This window comes from Heptranchias perlo, chromosome 33, assembly GCF_035084215.1.
Source record: "Heptranchias perlo isolate sHepPer1 chromosome 33, sHepPer1.hap1, whole genome shotgun sequence".
In the NCBI taxonomy this organism is placed as follows: Eukaryota; Metazoa; Chordata; class Chondrichthyes; order Hexanchiformes; family Hexanchidae; genus Heptranchias; species Heptranchias perlo.
The window spans coordinates 5,454,733-5,472,042 of NC_090357.1; the positions used below are offsets into that span (position 1 = coordinate 5,454,733).

General features: G+C 43.5%; 1 protein-coding gene across 1 annotated transcript in view; it reads left to right on the forward strand.

The window, feature by feature from the left end:
• zbtb16a (zinc finger and BTB domain containing 16a) overlaps positions 1-17,310 on the forward strand; it is a 224,977-nt gene that overhangs the window by 194,540 nt on the left and 13,127 nt on the right. Inside the window, exon 5 of the mRNA XM_067970901.1 lies at positions 7,794-7,964. Within this exon, the coding sequence (XP_067827002.1) occupies positions 7,794-7,964 (171 nt within the window). The remainder of the gene's footprint in view (positions 1-7,793; positions 7,965-17,310) is intronic.

A 17,310-nucleotide genomic window follows, 5' to 3' on the forward strand; every position in this document is an offset into this window, starting at 1 on the left:
CTAATCTGGCACGAAGGCATGCTCACTTTTCTAGCAGGAGTCAGTGGACAGCAATCAGCGGCAGGTGATCTCGGGCTGATTATTTTGACCTCTCCACCAGCCCAGCATCTTTTTTTAAAAAAAAAATTATAATTGTAGTACCTTAACCACTAACTCAGCACAGAGTGGAGATTGGAATTGGAGCCTTCCCACTCTGAATAGGCCAGTCCACACCGGGCAGTGAATTTATCAATTGGGACTTTGGGAAGCACACAGTCCAATTTCAACCTTGCCCCTACCCCAAGCCCAACTCACTCACTCAGTAACCAGCTTCAAACTCATGTTTGACCAGTGTAAGCTAGCCATGCATTTGTTGCAGGATTGAAAAATCACATTGTACCATGGACAGTGCCAACATTCATTTAATTACATAGAATTTACAGCACAGAAACAGGCCATTCGGCCCAACTGGTCTATGCCGGTGTTTATGCTCCACATGAACCTCCTCCCTCCCTACATCATCTAACTCTTTCAGCATCTCCTTCTATTCCTTTCTCCCTGATGTACTTATCTATTCAACCGCCATAAATTCAGTGGCCACAGCAGCAAGCACTAGTTACAATTAAAGCCCTTCTTTCAGTAGAATAACTTTATATAGCGGTAGGAAAATAAATTTCCCAAGCCTTGTATTTAAAGGAGATTCTGTTTTTTTTTGTCTGGGGAGGGAGGTTTATTTTTTGTAGCCTAAAGGGGGAAAAAAATTACTAGAGCTTTAATTCTACTTAGGAAAGTCTGGTGTTGGCATGTACTGTATTCTTAATTGCTTACTGCCTTGAGCTGAAAGACAGGGGAGATTGGTGATTGAACACACTGTAATGGGACTTTTCTTAAACCCCCCGCTGTTACAAAGACTTTAATTCTACAAGCTTGACCTCTCTTGCCCTCCATCTTGGTCTCTATCTATGCGGCTGGATCTTTTTATATTTTAATTTGCCCCGGCGCGTCCTGCAAAATTAATGGCAGGGGTTTTAGCCTTTGTCCGCAGTACAGTACAGGAAGGACCCCTTGGAGATTTCCTTTCTCTAAGTGATGGTTACCGTGGAAATGAATGATGGCTGCTTAAGGTGCCTCCTTCCCCATCTTAATGTGATTGCCAACAATAAAACCACTCGCAGTTCTGGATAATTTGTAATCAACTTGAAGACAAGAGAATCTCTTTCAGGACTTGTGTAGCTGTCATATAATTACCATAGGTGGGTCCTGTCCCACCTTTCCAAGGTCTTTTCTCCCCTCCCCGTACATTATGTTACTTTAACAATTCTATAAATGTTGGTATGAAACCCAAATTACATAGAATTTGCAGCACAGAAACAGGCCATTCAGCCCAACAGGTCTATGCCTTTGTTTATGCTCCACACGCGCCTCCTTCCACCTTCATCCAACCCAATCACCATATCCTTCTGTTCCTTTCTCTGTCATGAACTTATCTGGCTTCCCCTTAAATGCGTCTATGCTATTTGCCTCAGCCACTTTATGTGGCAGGGAGTTCGACATTCAAGCCACTCTCTGAGAAAAGAAGTTTCTCTTCAATTCCTTATTGGATTTATTAGTGACTATCTTATATTTAGAGTCTTTTAGAGAAAAGAGCCCAAGCCTGTTCAGCCTTTCCTGATGGTTGTTCTGGATGTTATCACCTCACTAGGGTGAGGGTTTTAATTTGGTCACGAACACTCAATAACATTTCATGAGGTTATCAAACCCCATCAGCTTTTTAAAAATCTATAAACTAGTCCAGAAACTTTGGCGACTTATGTTTGTGCATTCTGGTTGGGTTTAGCAATTGCCTTTTGGTTAATTTGTACCAGGCCTGTATTAAAACTATTGCATTCTAGGTCGAACTATCAAACAACTGCAGATTAGTGGAACGTTGCATTGTGTGACAGATTTGTTTTTAACCTGGGTGTACGACATCAAAATCCTAGACGTTTGCCTGCGCTGTAGCTTGGCTGGCCTGATATCTGAGGCCAATTAGTTTCACAAATGAGAGTCCAGCAGTTGTCGGCAGGATTTGTCACGGCCCCAGGCCTCGGTCTCAAAGCTTTGTTCTCCCCACACCCCTGCTAGACGCTATTGTTTCCCCCCCCTCTCCCAGCGGGTGCTGCTTACTGTGGATTTATACTGGGCTGGCGGCTCAAACATTGGAGGCCTCAAAGCTGCAGCTGGCTGAGGTGCTTAGGGCCTCTGCTCTGATGACCTTTCACCTGGTCCTGCTGTCATTTTGAAAGTTACGGACAAGAGGGCCACATACCTCGTGGGATTACTGTGTGCGACTGGTTTTTGGGGTTTAGGTACCTCTGAGAGTCCAGTATTCACTGGAAAACACAAAGGCTTAGTGGCATTTCAGTGGAGCTTAATGCCGATCGACTATAATGGCTTAGTAACTCTACAACATAGTCACCCATTCTGCTTAATGAGTCCTTATTCTATGGTTCATTAAATCTTCCGAAATTGGTTCAAGGGATCTTCTTCACTTTTCTTCCTGTTTTAGTTTGCCCCTCTGCATTGTTTGTGCATTATTGAATACCCCTGCAGAGCCAGGACATAAAACATTCAAGTTCAAAAGAGACTTGGGGTGTGGGGGGGGGGAGAAAAATGGCACAAATTGCCCAGGTTGACATGAGAAATTCCTTTGGGACTGCAGGGGAGAAAAAGTGTGCCTGCAACAAATTCAATCTTCAGTCGTTATCCTGTGACTTTCACGCATTTCTACGGTGTAAATTTTTTTTTTTGTTAAGGCCAGTTGTTTAAGAGGAATTCTTACTTGAGGTCTAGTATGTGAATGAAAACGTGTGTACTTTGGAAAGCAAAAAGGTCATTCGATGCCTGAAGCATTAGCAGAGAAGGTGACGATAGTGTTTAGAATCTTGCAAAAACGGCAGCTAATTCTCTTTGAACTAACACAGGCCAATTCTGAAATGCAAAAAATGTGGGGTTTTTTTTGTACCTGTTAGAAGATTTGTGCAAAATTTAACCCTCTCCCTTCCCCTGTTCCAAGTGTGTAGAAAATATGGGACTTCACAGGGAAATAAAAAGGCGAATAAGCATTGTAAAGTTCCCACTGTTTTTCAATAAGGAGTGGTGGCCTTTGACCCTTCCGATAGACTATAATGGAAAGAATCGTTTATGAAAGGATTCTGTTTAATCCTGATCGGATCTTTTTAAGGATGCAACAAAAAACCTCCCCCCCCCCCCCCCAAAAAAAATTCTTTCAGCAACATCAAAACAAATGATTTTCTAAGGAACCAGCTTTAAGAGAATACAGTGCGGTTTGGATATACTTTATCTATAACTAGGGATTCTAGTTAAATTGTAAAACCATGTTAAACCTACATTGTGGAACAAACACCAGGGGATAAAACAGTCTGTCTGACTTTAGTTGACTGCAAAATAACCAAGCTTTTTAAAATCAAAGATTAGGTTTTTTGGAGACATTTTCCTGAGAATCATTTTCACCAATGAATTAATAATACTTTTTTAAAAAAGTAACAGCCCAAATCGATTTAAAAGGGGATTAAAAAATTGGAAATTTTGCTAATTTCCACTGCCAGAAAACCCTCAAAAGTAGCGAGTGAGGGTCAGAAAATTGGGGCTAAAGTGATCTAGCCTCCACTCTGACCCCTGTACACATCTAGCGAGATTATGCACCAGCAGTCTAGCCTGGCAACATTTTTCCTGTACGTTTATAGGTGATGGACATCTCCGATCACAGGTCGCATTTGCTTTTTTCTTTTCCAAAAATAAGAGCCAACAGCTTGCATCGTATAAATTTAAAACAGAAAATGCTGGAAATCTCCTCTCTGAAAGGGCAGAAGCTTGCTTAACGATTTTGGCTACAGCCTCTTCATCGGAGCAGAGCTGTTATACTAAGTGCTTTTGAATGAGTCTCCAGACTTGGCAGGACCGACTAGATCTCGTGCTAAATGTAGGTTTGTGAAATTCTATCTAGATTTGCCTATTTTCTTTTCCTGGCCTGCTTCCAAACCTTGACCAATGGTCGATCCAGGCGTTGGGAGGTGTGGGAGTCTGGTACTGGTTGATTTACCCTCTTTTCTAATTTTGCTCCTGCGGTCTCGGTGAACAACTTACATGCGTGCACTCTGGCAAAGATTGGGGTCTTGCTGTGCAGGGAATTAGAGGAGAATTGTTGGGCCTGCTCAGCATTGCAACACACTCAAAGGGAGTCCTGCGCAGAGCCAAGTGAGAGTCTCGAGATAGTGCCAAAGTGGTCGTTCCTAAGGCCTTCAAGTCTGCTTTGGTGCCATCTCAAGATTAGGTGCTGCATCAGGACTGAAAGAAAGAACTTGCATATATCTGGCACGTATCATGACCTCAAGGCGTCCCAAACCACTTTTCAGCTAATGAAGTACTTCTTAAAGTGTAGTCATTGTTGTAATGTTGGGAAACGCAGCAAGCTCCCACAAACAGCAATGAGATAAAAATGACCAGATAACCTGTTTTAGTGATGATGATTGAGGGATGAGTATTGGCCAGGACACGTGGTGAACTCCCCATATCTTTGAATAGTGCCATGGGATTGTTTATGTCCACCTGAGAGGGCAGAGGGGACCTCAGTTTAACATCTCATCTGACAGTGCAGTACTCACTCAGTACTCTGCTAAAAACTGTGCGTATGTGGGTGTTTAATGAGGACAGGATCAGGTTGGACTTTGAAGGTACTCTTGGTCAAATAGTCTACCATCACTCATTGTGGCTCAGACATGAAGATTGGACACTTAAGGGAAAGTACCAGTGGGCAACCAGTAGCTGTGGACTTGAGTCAGTGAAAAAGGACAGAAATGAACAGGTTTTTGAAAGATTTGTACTAAGAGATTATCTCTGCACAATCTTATTTTTTCCCAGTATATTTTGCAGACATCAGTGGAAAGTGGCAGCGAGGGGTTCAATTGTAGAGACTGTTCCATTACCAGACTCTAGATTTATCTCCTAAACCACTCTGGCATGTGCCTAGCAGCATCCCTTCCAAAATGAGTCCTTTTCCACTCGAGCAATCCCTCAAAGTTGCTGAATAACTTTCTGATTTTTAAACAAAACCACCCCATGGCTGTCCCGGTAGATGTAGTTGGGAGGGTTTGATTCTCCAGTAGGAGACTCTAGATTAAACCCAAATTCGTACTTGCATGTTACTGTGGCTGTGCTTATCGTGTTAAATGGGGTGCCTTATTTTTGGCTTGCACAGTGTCCCAACACATGAGCTCTGCTCTCCCCCGGTGCCTTTTGTACAGCCACCTTCACTTAGAACTGCAAAATACTAAGTGTTACTGGCCAATGCTAGGTCTACATACTGACACTGTCCATTGTGTGGTCATGAAATTGCAAGCAATGTGCACACAAGGGTGCCCCTTCCTCCAAAGAGCACGTGAAATTTCTCAATATGAAAACAGCTTTTTAACTGAGATTCCTTTTACAGAATGTGTCTCTTTTGTGCAGTTGGTGTCAGATTCAAACATTGATGTGTTGAGGAGAAATTTCTCCTCAGCAATGGGTTTAAAGGAGTATTGTTTGGGTCCCAGAGTTATTGCAGCAGCTTTAACCTCTGGGAATAAACGGGGACAATATGTGCCACAGAATGCTTTTCTTTAGCACTTTCCACAAAATGAATAAACTTAAAACCCTTTAGACCATGAAATTATGAATATTAAGAGTATGGATGTTTATGAAATTCCTTTCCCACTATTTTAATCTCCTGTTAAGATGCTCCTTAAAACCTACCTCTTTGACCAACCTTTTTGGTCACTGTCTCCTTATGTGGCTCAGTGTGAAATTTTGTTTGATAACGCTCCTGTGAAGCGCCTTGGGACATTTTACTATGTTAAAGGTGCTATATAAATGCAAGTTGTTGTTGAATTAACCCGTTTAAAATAAATGAGTCAACGCTTCCTTTAAAATAGCAGACACAATTTAATGTGGACTCGGAATGTTTGTAGATTAAAACTCAGTATTAATTCAAGCCTGAAGGACTTAAAGTTCACTTGTTTGTAATTGTAATTCACTAGGCTGTAATGACATCATATAAAGAATATTAAATTGTCTTTTTGGGGATCCTGTACCAAGGGCCCAAAGATGCAGCAAATCACCAAGATTGAAATGAGCAGGAGAGCAGATAGATTAAATCAAGTGGTAGAGGTTAGGTGACACCAAACTTTTTTGGTTTTGAAAGCCTGTAGATTGCAGGAGAGAGGGAAGACCGAGGAGAAATGAGGAGTCCCAAGTTTTGAGGTCCTGGGGAAAAAGAATCAGAGTAGGAGACAGTGCACCGAGTCCTCGTTACAATGCAGTAAATATACAGGGAGGGGGAGGTGTGTGTTGGAGGACATAGTTGAAGCTTAAAACAATGACATAGGAACAGGAGAAGGCCATTCAGCCCTCGAGCCTGTTCTTCCATTCAATTAGATTATGGCTGATCTCCATCTTAATTCCATTTACCTGCCTTGGTTCTGTACCTCTCGGTACCCTCTCCTAACAAAAATCCATCAATCTCAGTTTTGACATTTTCAATTGACCCCCAGCCTCAACAGCTTTTTTGGGGGAGAGAGTTCCAGATTTCCACCACTCTTTGTGTGAAGAAGTGCTTCCTGACATCACCCCTGAACGGTCTAGCTCTAATTTTAAGGTTATGCCCCCCTTGTTCTGGACTCCCCCCCACCAGAGGAAATAGTTTCTCTCTATTGATCCTGTCAACTCCTTTAATCATCTTAAACACCTCAATTTGATCACCCCTTAATCTCCTATACTCAAGGGAATACAAGCCTAGTCTATGCAACCTGTCCTCATAATTTAACCCTTTTAGCCCCATTGTACTATTGATAAAATAGAGAAACAGAGAAAGATTGCAATACAGAGAGGGGATGGAGGCTGGAAGTGAAAGAGCGAGTGTCTATCAGACAATTCTGCTTTGGTGTCTATCAGGAATGTAAAAGCAGAAAATGCTTTGCCAGACGGTCATGTGAAGACCATATCTCTTTAAATAGTGACCTGCAGCAGCAAGAATGGTCACAACGCTGAAACTCCCAGAGCTCCAGCTACTTATTGTTGTGCATCCATCCAATTAGTGTGCGGATGCTGTGACAAAACTATCTTGTCCATTTCCTGTTTCCTTTTCCCATAGGCCCACTATCACATTACCTTTAAAAGATAAACTAATGCAGTCACCCCGTGGCAACTTAAAGTGCGTCAACCGCCAATAAACTGCAGAAGCAATGAGCACAGATGCAGTGAAGGTGGAATACATTTAAAATAAGTAGGTGAACCATTCTTGATGAATCTTGCAACAATTTTTTTTTTAAAAACGGCATTGGTTTGTTAGCTTGTAAGTTTGCAATTAGTTGAAATATTTTTGGTTTCTCTGTAATTTTCTCCAATTTCAGTTCTGCGCCTCCTACTGGCTCAGATGGTGAATACACTGCTCAGTGTGGTACTGAGCCATTAATGACCAGGAAGATCCCAGCTTCAATCCCTGGTCTGTACTTAACTAGCTGAGGTAGCAAGTAGGACTATGGAAAGGAAATATCAGCCAGGATCCCTGCTCCTGATCACTAGATAATGCTTCCCTGCTCCTGATCCCAGTCCAGTGATAACTGCTGCCTCAACACACATGCTGGGGATTAACCTTGGCACCTTACTGGACTTTATGATTTACTGCCACACCACAATGGGCATTCATTCACCAGGCCATCGAAGGTGGTCTGAGTATTTATGTTTTAACCAACTCCTCTGTTTTTGTGTTGCTCCGACAGGTACTGACATGGCTGTCTTCTGCTTGCTCTGCGGGAAGCGTTTCCAGACGCAGATCGCGTTGCAGCAGCACATGGAGGTGCATGCTGGGGTCCGCAGCTACATCTGCAGCGACTGTAACCGAACGTTCCCAAGTCACACAGCACTGAAACGCCATCTCCGGTCTCACACAGGTACGGAATTCTGATCCGCAGCAAACTCGTTGCCTCTTCTTCCACAGGAGCAGAATGCAGTGGCAGCTCGTGTCAAACCAGCTCTTCCTTTAATCGAGGAGCCCCTGCAGAAGGAGCGAGGCCCAATGAGCAGGACACCAGCGAGGCCGAGAGGGGGCAAGGTCAATTGAGCAGTAGTGGTTAGACGGCGCCAAGCTAGCAGTTAACCTGCGAGAGAGTGAGGAGTCCCGAAGAAGGCTGACTGAAAGAATGAGCTACAGTAGAAATGTAAGGAGCTTTTAATTACTAGTGTCAGGCCGTGACTCGGTAGGTCAGTTGGTCGTGGGTTCAAGTCCTGCTCCAGAGACTTGAGCACAAAATCTAGGCTGAGACCCCAGTGCAATACTGAGGGAGTGCTGCAATGTTGGAGGTCTTTTGGATGGGACGTTAAACCGAGGCCCTGTCCGCCCTCTCAAGTGGACGGAACAAATCCCACGACATTATTCAAAGAAGAACAAGAGAGGAGTTCTCCCCGGTGTCCTGGCCAATATTTATCCCTCATTAATCTGATTGCTGTTTGTAGGACCTTGCTGTGCGCAAATTGGTTGCACATTTACCTACATTACAACAGTGACTTCACTTCAAAAAGTTCATTTTTGGGACCCTGCTATCCTCTGTAGATATTTCAATGATGTGCATTAAAGAGATGGGCCACCTGTAACCATGAGTGGGTCCGTTTATTTAACGAGGGCCTCGGCTTCAGGCTAGGCCGGGAGCCCAATCAGGAGCCACTTGCCCCTCCCCCACGAGAATCCCCAGTAGAGTCTGGCCTTCCTTAATGGGATGGGGGTGGGGGACATTCAGGACTTTGTTTTTAAAAAAAGAACAATCTTGGTTGTACTCAGTAGATTTGGCCATGTGCGATAACTCGCGTGATGGCGATATTCGCAGTTAGTCCAAGGTCTGCAGCAGTCAAGATGTTTAGCTGCTAATGTCCCTTTAAGGTCACTGCTTAGGTACTTCCTGTGGGGAGGTGATGTGAAACAAGGTAGTTGTAGCTGCTTCTCAATTCCTGGGGTCAATTAGAGGGCAATTGTAGTTGCCTGTAAATTTCAGACTCCGGATCAGAAGATGACTTGCTTTCTATCTTTTACTTTTAAGATTGTTTTGTACATGCAACAAGTAGCACATGACGGACAAATGATGAGACATAAGACTTTTTATATTTATTATTATTGTACATACATAATTTTCGGGACAAAGACATTCCACTGCTTAAATGATTTGGAAACTTAACACACAGTTGCGATGAAACAGACCAACAATTGAACATTTAACCAAGTCCCATCTGAAATGCTGATTGTGATTAAAGTGGCAATTAACTCAATAGAAATTTAATGTTTCAGCTAAAATAGAAGCAATTAATGCAATCGCTGCTAATTCACACTCAACCCCTGGACAGACCCATTTGCACAGAGTCTGATGGAACTTCCAATCACTTCAGTCCTTTTTTTTTCTTGTTGCCACGATGAGCTTCTGCTTGTCTTTTCTTCGGCTGATAATTGCGGGAGGATCGTACCTCTGGGCTGACTCACATCTCCCAGATCGAGGCACAGCACTTCGGTGCCTCTGATTCTCTGCGTCTCACCCCCAAGTTTGTTCTTCCCCATTTCCACCCCTCCCAAACTCACCATCAACATCATCAGCACTGGATGCGATGATATGCCCCAATGGTTGAGTTAGTAAACACATCAAGTTTGTGCTGAATGGGTTGAAAGCATTCAGAAAAAGAAAAGTGTTTGATAAACCTGGATTGGGAGATGCAGTCACATCCCAGTGCCATGTGTTTACCAAAATTTCTCATAACAACTACTTGCGTTTATGTAGCGCATTTAAGATAGTAAAACGTCCCAAGGCACTTCACAGGATCGTTATCAAACAAAATTTGGCACCGAGTCACATAAGGAGTTATTAGGACAGGTGACCAAAAGCTTGGTCAAAAATGTAAGTTTTAAGGAGGGCCTTAAATGAGGAGAGAGAGGCGGAGAGGTTTAGGGGGGAGAATTCCAGAGCTTTAGGGCCTAGGCAGCTGAAGGCACGGCCGCCAATGGTGCAGCGATGAGAATTGGGGATGCGCAAGAGGCCAGAATTGGAGGAGCGGAGAGTTCTCGGAGGGTAACGACAGTATCTCTTTTTATTAAAAAGCAAACCGATTCCCTCTCGTGAAGTCAGAGCCTTATACAGAATTGAGCACCACTTAAGAACTCTGCTGCCTTCCAGAATTGTAAATACCTCGTTCTTCCAGCAAAATAATGAACTTTTATTGAACATTTTGTCCATTTTCTTTTCCAAAGCTGCAATTACGTCGGATGAGCAGCAGCACAGCCAGAAGTCCGCTCAAAAAACCAGCCTTGTGGAACATTTACTTTAAATTTGCACTCGTGCTGCTTTTTAAAATTTTTTATCTCCATCAAAGGCGGTTTTGCTTTGACGACGTGATGCCACATCGTTGAAACATCTCATAACTCTTACCAATGTTGATGACTTTGAGACCATTTTATAGGTGTACACTGGTGGGAAGTTTAAAGATGTTCTTCAGGGTTTGTCCCATTGATACACCTCTGTCTTGTTTTGCTGTGTCGCCCCCCTCCCCCACCCCCTCCCCCTCCCCTCCTCTCCCAGGCAGGAGCTGCAGGCGCACACACGCTTTTCAGATGGGCTGTTTATTTTGGTCTGTTCTCTTCAGACAGCCGAGTGTGTATCGCAGCTGTCCGGAGCTGATAAAATGCTGCTTTATCACCAGACCGCAGCAAATGGCCAAATCCAAATAAAATCTCGGGAGGGGGGAGGAAGGGAATAAGTTGCTCGGCAGCAAAGCTTCATCAAGAATGGATGAAAATTTTCCCTTGCCCTGCATCCTTCCACGAAGTAAGCAACGAAATATGTGGTAGCTGAGATACCACAATTACCAAACCAGGCCTGTTAAAAAGGATGTTCTGTGATTTAGTGCTTAGCTGCTGAGGATGGTGAATAAAATATTTCTGCCAGTTTAATACACAAGAAGCTTTAACATCCTAAAAGGATGTCAAGACCTTGGAGAGGATGCAGAGGGGATTTACTAGAATGGTACCATGGATGAAGGACTTGAGTTACGTGGAGAGACTGGAGAAGCTGGGATTGTTCTCCTTAGAGCAGAGTAGGTTAAGGGGAGATTTATTAGAGGTGTTCAAAATCATGAAGGGTTTTGATAGAGTAAATAAGGAGAAACTGTTTCAAATGGCAGAAAGGTCGGTAACCAGAGGACTCAGATTGAAGGTAATTGGCAAAAGGGATTAGGGGAATGAAGGTAATTGAGATGAGGAGAATTTTTTTTTTATGCATCGAGTTATGATCTGGAACGCGCTGCCTGAAAGGGCGGTGGAAGCAGATTCAATAACAGCTTCCAAAAGGGAATTGGATAAATACTTGCAGGAGAAAAATTTGCAGGGCGATGGGAAAAGGGCAGGGGAGTTGGACAATTGGATAGCTCTTTCAAGCAGCCGGCACAGGCACGATGGGCCGAATGGCCTCATCATTCTATGATTTAAATTGTCCTGTGCAGTCAAATACAACGTAACATTCATTTCAGAGTTAGGTTGGGTTCCCAAATTTCTCACTGGAACTGCATTGTGCAGTCAGATTATAATTGTTTGCCTTTTGAAGACTTGGGGATAGTGACTCTCACTGGTGCTTATCACGTGGATTTCAGCACACGCAATGATCAACAAGTTTTGTGCGTCTGTTTGATACTGACTGTGCGCGTGTGAGTGAAACGTCATCTCACAATGCAGAGCAACTTGCTTAGGAGATAGAAAAGAAAGAAAAGCTTGCATTTATACAGTGTCTTTCACGATCTCAGGACGTCCCAGAGTGCTTTACAGCCAATTAAGTACTTTTGAAGTGTAGTCACTATTGTAATGTAGGAAATGCAATTTGCGCACAGCAAGATCCCACAAACAGCAGTGTGATAATGACCAGATAACCTGTTTTAGTGATGTTGGTTGAGGGATAAATGTTGGCCAGGACACCGGGGAGAACTCCCCTACTCCTCTTCGAATAGTTCCATGGGATCTTTTACATCCACATGAGAGGGTAGATGAGGCCTCGGTTTAATACCTCGTCTGAAAGACAGCACCTCTGACAGCACAGTACTCCCTCGATATTCCTAAGAAGTGTCAGCATAGATCTTGTGCTGAAATCTCTGGAGTTGGACTTGAGCCTACGACCTTCAGGGGAGTTCTCCCCGGTGCCCTGGCCAACGTTTATCCCTCAACCAACATCTCTAAAAAACCGATTAACTGCTTGTTTATTTTATTGCTGTTTGTCGGACTTTGCTGTGTGCAAATTGGCTGCTGTGTTTGCCTACATTACAAAAGAAACTGCACTTTAAAAGTTAGCTGTGAAGCACTTTGGGGACATCCTGAGTGTGTGCAAGGTGCTGTATAAATGCAAGTTCTTCGTTTCTTTAAAGCCAAAATTCAGTGAGGATTAAATATGGTACATAATTACAGTATCGCACTGGTGACATTGCATCCTTGATGTTTCTTCATTTGGGAAATGAGTAAAGGTCGTTCCTGCAGTGTAGTTGTGATCATGATTGCTTCAAGTGCAAGATGTTCCTGGTTTGAAACCAGACAGAAACCTCGGCTGGTGAGCTGGAGTGTGGACCTTTTCTAACCCTTCACTTCTTTCCTTCTGTTCTTAAAGACCTTCATAAATAACTTATCACTTGCTGCGTCCAAGCCTTTTCCCCCCGACTCGTGATACAGAACTGGTGACTAAACTCCAATCTGTGAGAAATTAGGTTTCTTTTAAAATAAAAAAGAGATTGAAGATCTGTGGTGTCCTTTTTTTTGGATATCGTTAGAAGATTCATATCTGATTGGACGCGGTTAGACAACTGTAGCAAAGGGGACAGGTTACCTACTTACGTGCTCAGACGTGGCTTTACATTCTCCCGTGCGTTTTAATCTGGGATTGTTTGTTGTCTGCGTTCACTGCCGGCAGCTGTGTTTGGTTGTGCAGAGCGGCCAGGAGCCCCTTGGCATTGATGGATCTATGATTTATGCTGCTTATCGCACAATAAACCTTCATCAGCGTGGCTGCCGTGTTTCGCTGCTTGTTGGTTGTCACTGCGGCCCTAGCAACAGCTGTTACAGGTAATGTACTACTTTGGGTCACAGGTGCAGATCTCTGGGCAGTCGGGGGTTTTGTAGGAGGCGGGTGTTGGGCTCTTAATTGTTCCCCTTTGCTGCACACTTAATGTTGGGCTCGTTAAGCAGCAGTTTGACATAATTAACATGCCAGATATTGGATTTTTTTTATCTCCACTCACACAAGCTGAGCCATTCTGCTTGAGGTTGACTATTGCCAAGCAACAACTCGAGCAGGACTGGTACATTTTTAAAGGGGGGAACTGTCCTCTTTTTTTTTTTAGGCCTTTTGACAAATAAAAGGTTCTGCGATGACATAGTTGCATCTCTGTCCCGACCTAGTTTGCTATATTATTTTTTTTAAAACTCCCCTTCCCCAAATTATCAAATGTTTAAACTACAGTTAAAGCTGTTTTGCATCAAATTCGGACAATAAACGCTAAACCTTGTCCCTCTGGCAGTCAGCAGCTTCAGTCTGTCAAATGTGGCAGGAATAAATCCGTATGCCTGAAAACAGAAGACCATTAAAAAGGAAAAGTATTCCAGATGGGTCAAAGAAAAAAAAACGAGAGGCTTTTCTTGTAGCTTGTCATTGGGCTCAGAATGGTTCACAGCCATAGAATTACTGTAGAAATGTAGTCACTGTTGTTAGGTACATCGAATATACAGCACAGAAACAGGCCATTCGGCCCAACTGGTCTGTGCTGGTGTTTATGCTCCACACGAGCATCCTCCCACCTTACTTCATCTCACCCTATCAGCAGATCCTTCTATCCCTTTCTCCCTCATGTGTTTATCTAGCATCCCCTTAAATTTATCTGTTGTTCGCCTCAATCACTCCTTGTGGATTTATTAGTGACTATCTTATATTTATGACCCTTAGTTTTGGCCTCCCCTCATGTAGGCAAACCTGGTAGCCAATTGGCCTACAGCAAGGTCCCACAAATGAGGTGAATAACTAGTTGAGCTGTTTTGGTGGTGTTGGTTGAAGATCATGAGACTGATAGAAGCCCTCCTTTTAAAGAGTGCTGTGGGCTCTCTATGTGCTCCTGAACAGACGAAAGGGACCTCAGTTTAACGAATCATCTGAAAGACGGCACCTCTGACACTGCAGCACTCCCTCAGTACTGCACTGAAACGTCAGTCTGGGTTACGTGCTCAAGACCTGGACTGTGGCTCGAGCCTACAGCCTTCTCGTTCGGAGGCAAAAGTGCTACCACTGAACCAAATTGGCACTTTAAGGGGGCAGCGACATCGTTTGGTGTAATACTGAATCGTACAGACCAAGCAGGTCCCTAGTTCAATCCACAGTCGACTCTACCATTAACTGAGGTGCTGGTGGAGCACTCCCTTTGGTCTTGATGCTTCTGACTAGAGAAGGAGAAAATTAGGCATGGCTCACCCTCCTGACTGCTCTGCAGTGACTCATGGGCGTTTGCGCGCGCACACACATCGGGCGAGAACGGGATCTGGTCCAACTGTGATTGAAAAGCCTGCTGACGCTTGTGGTCTTTGGTTATTAACGAAGAATGCATGAGGTAGGAGAGGGCTGGATCCCCAACTCCAACATAGAATCACAGAACCCAGAAGGAGGCCCTTCGGCCCATCGTGCCGGTGCCGGCTCTTTGATAGAGCTGTCCAATTAGTCCCACTCCTCTGCTCTTTCCCGGTGGCCCTGCAAATTTTTCCCTCGCAAGTATTTCCCCAATTCCCTTTTGAAAATTACTATTGAAAGTTACGATGGGCCGAATGGCAGCCTCCTGTGCCGTAAGATTCCAGGGACGGTGCGGATTATGAAGTCCGTATCAAATAATAAAAAAACGATTCGATGGAATCTGAGCCATTCCTACAATCTCACGGCTGTGTAACAATATGATCGATGAAAATAAATATCAGAACTTTGGGGCTTTTAGAAATTGCTTCAGATTACCTTGATCAATTTACAATGTAGACGGTTTTAAAAATTTGTTTTCACTAACCAACTTGAAAAGAGTGAAGTTGGGGGGGGGTGGTGGTGGTGAGAGAGAGAAAACACACAGAAGAAAAGAATTGACAGTATGAATCAAGAAAAAGGCAATTTATGCTAAGCCACAAGTGCAGTTTGACATCGATGCTGTGAAAGGTGTAGGTCACTGCGGATGGTTTAAAACCCATAGCTGCTAAGTAATGTATTGATATGTAGAGAACGTTACACGCCTGGCAGCTTCTCACCATCTGCTAGAATACACAGGGTACAAAAAAAACGCATCTGCCCACTGCATTTCACTAAATTATACTAGCAGGGTTTAGAGCAGGGTGGGTGTGGGTGGAATACTATGACATTATAATGAGACACATAAACAAGAGGATTAGATATTAATACTAAGAAAAATTATTCATAATTGACCAGCTTATTGCTAGATTTCATTTTAATATTCATTGCAAATAATTTGACTATAGGGAGAATTTTAGATGTCACTTTTGAAGGAAAAGTTTTTTTTTCTATTAATTTGCCCCTCTGTCACAGTCAAGTTTTAGTATGAAGTGATTTTTTACTGTGCGCATGCAGTTCTGGAGCTCCCCCCATGGCTTCATTGGTGACTCTGTTTTCCAAAGTAGCACTGAGCTCCAGTCACTACAGAGTTGGGTGACTCTAGATGAGCTGGGTGGTGCAGGGAGTGAGGGCTACAATTGGCCCCTCGGCTAGGGAGTTGTTTCTGCGCCAGATTGCTATCTGGAGACTCCTGCTGGAAATAGGCATGTTTGGAGTGTCAGGAGAGGATGTGACCAGGTTCAGCTGTACTGCCCCCTCATGTCAAATAGCTTACTGATGCTCGCTGTCTGGGCCCACACATGAAGGATGGCCCACTACAAGAAGACACCCAAGTAATTATTATCCAGCAGGAGTCAACAGTTTCAGGACAGAAGGGATGGAAAGTGGAAGAAAAAAAATCATGTAAAAAAAAATACCATCCAACGTATCATCTCCAACAACAGTGAAAAGCCCTGGTCATGTTCGTCTAGCTGCAACTGCATCAAGATAGAAGACTCTGCCTTCTGAAGTCTTGTGATGTGAGCTGCTTACAAGTGATCCACAAATATACCTGGAATGAGGGAATGTTTCAGGCCAATTAGCCAAAGATTCAAGTCTGCATCTCGCTACTTGATGCCCTTTGGTATTCCCATCTTCCCGACAAAGCTCTCTGCATCATATCTCGAATCTCTCTTAAGGACCGAAATAATGCAGTGGTGATTTAGGCAAAGACAAGTGATCAACCAGCATAATGAGCCAATCGGAAGGAAAATTGGAGCCATGATGGCCTCGCTACTTTGCTGTTACAAGATTATCAAATCATCTCCTGTAAAAGTTTTGATGCTTTGTCCCTCTCCTCCAGGCAAGCACAAGAAGTGTCAGAAAAAGTCACACTTTTTTTCTTTTCAGTTCATTCTCAGGATGTGGGCGTCGCTGGCAAGGCCAACATTTATTGCCCATCCCTAGTTACCCTTGGGAAGGTGATGGTGAGCTGCCTTTTTGAGGTTTCACCTTGTGAATTACATGCAAGTGAGATGTTAAATTTGTCAAAAATAAGTCATGGGTAGGAGAATTATAATAGGGTCTGTTTTCATTATATTGATCGGGGGTGGGTGGGGAACGGTGGGAAATATTTCAAGCCTATTTAAATAGTTTGCAATAGAATTTTACAGTATAGAAGGAGGTCATTCCACCCATTAGCCTGCTCTTTGAAAGAGGAATCCACGTACTCTTGTTCTCCTGCCCTTTCCCCACAACCTTTTAACATTTTTCTCTTTCAAATATTTATCTACTTCCCTTTTTAAAAGCTGTTATGGATTCTGCTTTCCCCGCTGTTTGTTTCTGCAAGGGCATTCCATGTCCTAACAGCCCCCTCCATCTTTTTTTAAAAAAAAACAATTGTCCTAACCCCTCCCTTTGTTCCTGGAAGACCGTAGAATTCAAAGAGTGTGCAAGAAACACGCAGCGGTATGGAAGGTTGTCGAGGACCATGCTGATCACTGAAGCACTGTGTTAGTACCTATAGTAGTTGTACAGTTTTGAAGAGCTGGTGCTGATTAAGTTCAAAGAGGCATGTACACCATAATGGTGTTAAGAGTGTAACAAAGAATCGGGTGCTATCAATCTTATAAACCAAGGCCCATAGAGCAAGGTTGGAAAGAAC